Source organism: Scophthalmus maximus, chromosome 5 (assembly GCF_022379125.1).
Source record: "Scophthalmus maximus strain ysfricsl-2021 chromosome 5, ASM2237912v1, whole genome shotgun sequence".
Lineage (NCBI taxonomy): Eukaryota > Metazoa > Chordata > Actinopteri > Pleuronectiformes > Scophthalmidae > Scophthalmus > Scophthalmus maximus.
The window spans coordinates 5,417,501-5,424,914 of NC_061519.1; the positions used below are offsets into that span (position 1 = coordinate 5,417,501).

The window sequence follows — 7,414 nt, forward strand, 5'->3', positions numbered from 1 at the left end:
TCAGTGGTTCCACGGAAGAAAAACACATCTGGACTCGAGTTTCATTTCAAGTGAAATGAAGCAACAGGGGCATCAGCATTATGTGCTGATAGCCTCCACTGTGAGCATCGTGTTTGATTGACTGGTGATGGCAGGGAAATGTTCTGCTGATATATCTCAAAAATAGAATAATACTGGAGAAAATTAAATACATTTGTAGCTTATTATTATCTGTGTTGTAAAAAATCAAGTGACATTAATGTATAGGGCCTGGTGGTCGCAATTCGTTTGTCATCAGCGCCTTCTGTAACAATCGCAATGGTTTTCTACTTAAGTCTTTGATTGTATGGTTTCATTTTTCAAAGGGCTCAGGAGTTTTCTGAAACATCTCCATATGGAATATCATGTTAGTTTTAAGTCAAGCTGCTTAAACGGGGACATTGTGCATTGGACTATTTTCAGGAGCGAATGAATCCACATATATGGAGCTGTACGACACTGAGAAATAAGAGACACATACTCACACAATGCTTGTTTTGAAGAATGTACGCACTGTGACCAACCTCATCTTTTAAGGGACATAATGAGACGCATCACAATCTTTCCTAGCACAAAGCTCTGCTGCAGTCCCTGTGGTCATGGCCTAATTTTTTTTCTCTCTGCCATTTCTCACCAGGAGGCGTAATAGCCTACATCAGCTCCTCGCCCAGCTCCTCGTCCAGCCCGGAGTCCTGCCACAGCGACTCCTCCAACGGCAGCTACCAGTCGTCCTCCCCGCCCCACGGCTCCTCGTCCGGCCGCCGCCAGCCGGGTCAGCCGGCTGACCCTACGCTCCCGGCTGGTGGCCAAAACCTTCTAGGGACTCAAAAGATCGGACGCGCCCCTTCCACTGCGAAATGTGGCATCACAAGTGAGACAATTTTTTATATGTATATGTTTTCCGGTCTAGAATTCTCAGTAGAAAATGGCCTGTGTTATAAAAAACATAGTGTAAATGTAAAAACAGAAAATTCCATATAAAATCAATTGTAGATCATTTGTTTAAGTCAATGAATGTACTATAGATGTTGTAGCCTCCAGGTAACTGGTTTCAGCTAGATTTAGTTTACAATGAAAATCGTTACAAGTTCCTGCAAGTAGATGTGATCAAGTGGTTACCCAAAACACCCAGTCGATTCTTGTCGATATTTTTCAATGATTGTTTCTGTTTCGAATCTTTTTGTAATTGATCCTGTTGTGCAATTAAAGGTACTTTGAATCAGACCATGTGTTAAAGGGCTGCTTCAACGCGGCCTCTCCTGCACAACGCCTGGAATTATATTCCTAATAATAAAATAATTAGTCTTTAGTAATTTCAAATCTTTTTTGTATCAATCAGAAATCAATGGCCTGGTGCTGCTGTGTAAGGTCTGCGGTGATGTGGCCTCTGGTTTCCACTACGGTGTCCACGCCTGCGAGGGCTGCAAGGTGAGGGCAGCTCCGCACGCACGCGCGCACGCACACACACACGCACACACACACACACACACACACACGTTGAGCAGACACTAAATCTTTTTCACTGCGACACACCAATGTGACTTTGGACTGCAGTGGAAGTGGGTCACTGTGGGCGCAGCCATCTGCACAGCTACAACCAGAGACTGTGTGAAACTGGTGCACTCAACCCATCAGCTGCCCCGTAGACTTCACGTTGCCATGTGGCCTAGTTAACTGTGGGGAGCAGTGCTCTGTGACAAACACACCACAGTGTGTTTAAAAAAAAACAAAAAAAGAGTAAAATACCGAAAGGATTAAACTAACACACTGTGTTAGTTTGACATTGTCATAATTTAATAATATCTAATCTCATACTGTACAGAAAAAACGATGAAATTCCAAGGTGACTATATGGGAAAATGTTATTATCAGCTATAGATAAATTCCAATATGCATTTTATGTATCGTCACACTTGGTCGTCTCCCCCCTCCCCCTTTGGTGTGAGTTATATATCCTCGCTCATCACTGTGCGGTCTGTCTTTGTGAACACACAGGGCTTTTTCAGGAGGAGCATCCAACAGAACATCCAGTACAAGAAGTGCCTTAAGAACGAGAGCTGCCCCATCATGAGGATCAACAGGAACCGCTGCCAGCAGTGTCGCTTCAAGAAATGCCTGATGGTGGGGATGTCCAGAGACTGTGAGTATCTGCTGCACCCACCCACCCAACCAACCAACCAATCACCCACCCACTCACTCGCTCACTCACTCACTCACTCACTCACCAACTCACCTACTCTACTATGACATCACAAATGCGAAATTATTAAAATAAATAAGTTAATGAATGAATACATTTTAAATCCCAAATCAAGATAATTAAATATATTTTAAAATGTTGGTAGAAATAGGCAGGGTGACAACAATAAGCCAATTGGCTGAGTTAATTAGATGATTTAATATTTTTTTATGGGTTTGTTATGGATTTTGAATGAATTTATAATGAATCTTAATCAGGAGAGATAATCATTTTCATCATCAATCAATTTATTCTGCCATAACCAATATAATTCAATTATTTTAAATCCCTCTGTTTAATCCTCAATTCCCCTGATTCAACTTGTTACGTGGACACAGAAGCTGAAGAAACCTTTGTCCCTATAATAAAGTTGTTATGATGCCTGTTATGTTGTAAGTGCATCAACCAACTAACTAGTAGGTGCGATCTCTAATATCTCACCGTCTAACTTATAATGCTGCGCTGTAAAACTGATGCAACCCTCTCTTCACTGTGCAGCTGTGCGTTTTGGCCGAATCCCCAAGCGTGAGAAGCAGCGCATGCTGCTGGAAATGCAAAGTGCCATGAACAACATGATGAACAACAGCCAGCTGCACAGCAACCAGGCGCTGCCAATCGCCAAGCCGCTGCCAGCCGGTGCCACAGAACCCACCTCAGAGGATGCTGGCCCCGCCCCCTCCCGCTCTCCGTCCTCCTCGCCGTGCTCAAGCCAGTCTGACCCCAGCTCGGACCCCGAGCCCGCCGTGGCGATGGACACCAGCCCCAGTTCGGCCTCGCCGAGCGCGTCCGACAGCGGGGAGGAGGAGGTGATCGGCTCGGTGACCCGGGCCCACCAGGAGACCTTCATGTACAACCAGGAACGGAGCAACCTGGCGGCCGAGGCCCCAGCCCCGGCCCCGGCCGCTGGCTCCTCCAACAGCGGCTCCGACCAAAACGCCACCAGCCGCTGGAACGAGGAGCAGCAGGACGCCTGGAACCACCACAACGACATGGCTACCGTGGCAGCGCAGGAGCCCTCCTCCGGCGCGGGGCCCCAGGGTGCGGAGGACAACAGCACCAACCACTGCCCTTTCAGACTGTCCCGGGACGCTGGCAGCCACTGTCCCGCCTACAACCACGGAGCCTTCAGAGCTCCGGCTGCAGAGGAGGCTGCCGGAGCAGCCCACAGTGGGCACCAGTGGAGAGAAGGCAGGAGGAGACATCTGGTGAGAGGGGGGTTCACACTCAAACATGCTTTTGTGAGGGAATGAAAACATATTAAAATACAGTTAGATGAAATGAAATAATACTGAACAAAACAGAATACTTGATAATAGTCATGCTCTTGAACCAGGGGGAGACACACTTCTTAAAGATAAATGTTTTTCTAGGTCATAAATTCTTAAATTTGCATTTACAGTTTTCTTTGGGCCACTTGGGGGCAGCAACACAACATCTGACTCATAACATGATTTGATATGGCGACGGTGTCTTCAGTCCCTTGCCTATAAGGCCACACTCTGGCGTCTGTGGCTGTGTTTTTCTGTTTGCTCCAGCCGTTGACCGTGTTACGTTCCTCTCGTCCTGTCCTCAGGTTTGTCCGATGAACACGTCTCCTCATGTGGACCCGCAGAAGTCTGGCCACGAGGTGTGGGAGGAGTTCTCCCACAGCTTCACCCCCGCCGTCAGGGAGGTGGTGGAGTTTGCCAAGAAGATCCCAGGCTTCCGAGATCTGTCCCAGCCCGACCAGGTCAGCCTGCTGAAGGCCGGCACCTTTGAGGTACGCCCCCCTTTTTTTTTTTTTTTCAGGTGACGTGCCGTGGATATTTTTTTTAACATAGAAAGCTCAGAGTAGGGCGGCAGCTGACTGACGAGAGCGGCGTCCGTGTTCCACAGGTGCTTGTGGTTCGCTTTGCGTCTCTTTTCGACATGAAGGACCGCACCGTGACCTTTCTGGGTGGGAAGAAGTACAGCGTGGACACCCTGAGGGCCATGGGGGCCAGCGACCTCCTCAACTCCATGGTGGACTTCAGTGAGAAGCTCACCAACCTGGGCCTCAGTGAGGAGGAGATGAGCCTCTTCACCGCCGTGGTTCTGGTCTCCGCAGGTGAGTTCCATCAGGCTTCCAGCCTCTTTTTTGTCATTTGGGTGAATCAGTCCACCAGTGCGACACCACAACCATATCTTTCATGAACACGGGTGTATTCTAGCAAGGGGATGATCAATAGAGCAGAATTTTCTTATTACACCTGCATAGAGTCACAGAATGTTCCATTAACACGTTTCTTACTGTACTGGAACACTGATCATTTCCATACATTCATTTGCATCATGTATTTATATACAAATACTGTATTTGTGTGGTGGACATCTGTGGACATCACACTGGACAGGACATTTTAAATTGTGTTGAAAACATTTTGTCCAAAATAAATGTATATTAAGTCCTGCTGATGTGCGAAATTGCAGCATATCTAAAAATCCCAACTTATCCTGAACATATCTATATACATTCAGACTTAATATTAATAAAGTTAGAAAACCAAGCAAAATAGACAAGGGCTCACGTGTCTACTGATTCTTAATTCATTGAAATTGGGAAGAAAAAGACAAAGTCTCAAAAAACAGAGCTGAGTACAGTAACAATATGTTATGTGGCGTTCACATTTGTCCCGCTCGCCAGCCTCACGCTGCCCTCTGTGTCGCCCCGTCCCTCCAGATCGCTCCGGCATCGAGAACGTGAACTCGGTGGAGGCGCTGCAGGAGACGCTGATCCGCGCCCTGCGCAGCCTCATCACCAAGAACCACCCCAACGAGTCGGCCATCTTCACCAAGCTGCTGCTCAAGCTGCCCGACCTGCGCTCGCTCAACAACATGCACTCGGAGCAGTTGCTGGCCTTCAAGGTCCATTCCTGAAGTTACCTCCAGTACAGACCCCACTCCCCCCTTTCCTCCCCACCACCACACAGACCACAAACCAGAACAGCCCATGACCGGATCTGGGGGGGGGGGGCGTCACCGGACAGAGACCACCAGCTGATCCACTCTTCCCACCCACCCGACCACACCTCCAGCTCCAGCTCCCTTCTGGCTACAAACTGAACTAAAGCTCAGACCTGACATTCAAGGGGGGGTGGGGGGGCGGACCATGAAATGTTATTGTACTGTACTGTAGGGCCTAAGAGCCTGTGTGATGGTAATGCGTGCATACAGACATACTTGATTGATGTACATGTTTCCTGTGTTTGTGTGTAGCATACTGTGCATTTGCGACCCTACAAACGTTAGAAGCACTTTTCTGTATAGTGTAGAATGGTTGTTTTTTTTTGCATTCATAAGTGCAATATGTGACTGCGTTTTGATTTGAGCTGTGTAGTGAGGGGGCTCGCGTGCACGTTTCCGATGGCACACGTGGTCTTGAATTGGTGCTGTGCTCATGTGATCAGGGGGAAGATGTAAACCTAGAAAAGAAACGCCCCCGGACGCTGAACAGTTACTGAGGTAAAATCCTCTTTAAAACCAACAGGGGCCAGCGACAATGAGAAGAATGTGGACGTGAAGCTGCGCCAACGTCTCAGCTTTACACTTTCTTCCTCCGAGAAACCGGAGAACGTTTTAATTTGAGTTTGGCAAAAGAAGGCGGCGTCTTATTTTCGGCTTCTCTCATGCGGTGGTGTACGTACTATGCTGTGTTTCTGTCGGCTGCAGGATATTTTGTCTTCTAAATTATTTGGGCATTTGTGACAAATCAAATGTATCGGTGTCACCGTTGCTTTTGCGATGCAGGATTTGTACACACGGACCAGTGGACACGTATAAACACTGAACCGTTGAAATCATATTCAGGATGTATATCGTGTATATATATATATATATATATATATATATATATATATATATATATATATATATATATATGTGTGTGTGTGTGTATATATATATATATATATATATATATATTTTCCCCTTAAAAAACAAAAAAAAAAACTTCCAGTGTCTGCTGTCCTGTTGGTCACGTTGAGTTTCCCGGTCAGGCCCTCGCTGTCGGACGCTGGGCGGCAGAGGAAACTTGCCTCGCTGTCACCGGCAACTCTCGCTTGCTTGAATCTTTCTCTTTTTCTTTGAACAGAACTGTACAGACTTTAGCTGAGCTTAGTGAAACTGAATAGGTAGGGCTATTCCACATTCAAAAAGTATATGACTGTAATATCACTGAAGTGATTGTAGCTTAAAGAAATAAGCTGAGTCGAGGTGACGACACCTGAGCTGCTGGTGTTGAGATTGTTGTTTGTTTGTTTGTGATGCCATCTTTTTGTTTCCGGCGTCGAGCCCCGAAGGCCTCGGATATCCAGAGTCTGTCTTCGTGTTCGCTCTGCTCCGTGAACGGATTGCAGTATGCATAGATTTCTATATAAGTATATACACATTACTATCATACATACATAACTGTATAGATGAATATATCTATATGAATAAATTTTCTAAATGCAGTTTGTGCTGTGGAGTGTCTCTCCTGACGTGTCTGTTTGTCTTCAGCCCAGTCTGCTCTTCACCTGCTGGAGGGAATTACCTCTGATTCTTCTCTAGTTGGTTATTTAAAGTGAAATATTTATTTAAAAAAATGTATAACCAGCGCCACCGTCTGCCCATTTCCTTGAACTGTCCCAGTTTAACACTACGTACTGTACTAATTGTATGGATGCACATGTGTGTATGTACTTAACATGTACACATCTCTGTAATATTCAGTTTGTGCATGTTAGTATATAACAAACCATCTCAGACTAACGGGAACTGATGACATATACAGTACGTGAGAACAGGAAGTTGCCAGAGCCCTGTGTGGAGCCTGGGTCGCAGCTTAGGGCTCCTTTCTTAATCAATTCATCGTTCAATCAATTCAATTTGGATACCTTGCATTCACAAATCACAATTTTGCCTCATAGGACTTAACAATCGGAACAAGGTGCGACAGTATTTCCATCACTTCCCATTAAACAGCAAATCAGACAGATACAAGCCGTATTAATATTAGTAAGACATTGAAAATAAATATCTTGGTGATTCATATTCGCTGAACTAAGAAAAGTAAAAAAAAACAGAATCTCCTCCACATCTTTCTGCACAAAGTGTCAGTGGTGAGGAGGCTGATGTGCAGAGGATCCAGTCACACAGCTC

General features: G+C 46.0%; 1 protein-coding gene across 1 annotated transcript in view; it reads left to right on the top strand.

Annotated features, from left to right (window-relative positions):
* The window catches only part of nr1d2b (nuclear receptor subfamily 1, group D, member 2b), a 7,394-nt gene extending 1,298 nt beyond the window's left edge, over positions 1–6,096 (top strand). The window contains exons 2-8 of the mRNA XM_035633600.2: positions 656–889; positions 1,358–1,446; positions 2,014–2,158; positions 2,756–3,462; positions 3,831–4,016; positions 4,133–4,343; positions 4,956–6,096. Of these exons, the coding sequence (XP_035489493.1) occupies positions 656–889; positions 1,358–1,446; positions 2,014–2,158; positions 2,756–3,462; positions 3,831–4,016; positions 4,133–4,343; positions 4,956–5,152 (1,769 nt within the window). The 3' untranslated portion in view covers positions 5,153–6,096. The remainder of the gene's footprint in view (positions 1–655; positions 890–1,357; positions 1,447–2,013; positions 2,159–2,755; positions 3,463–3,830; positions 4,017–4,132; positions 4,344–4,955) is intronic.
* Positions 6,097–7,414: the final 1,318 nt, after the last annotated feature.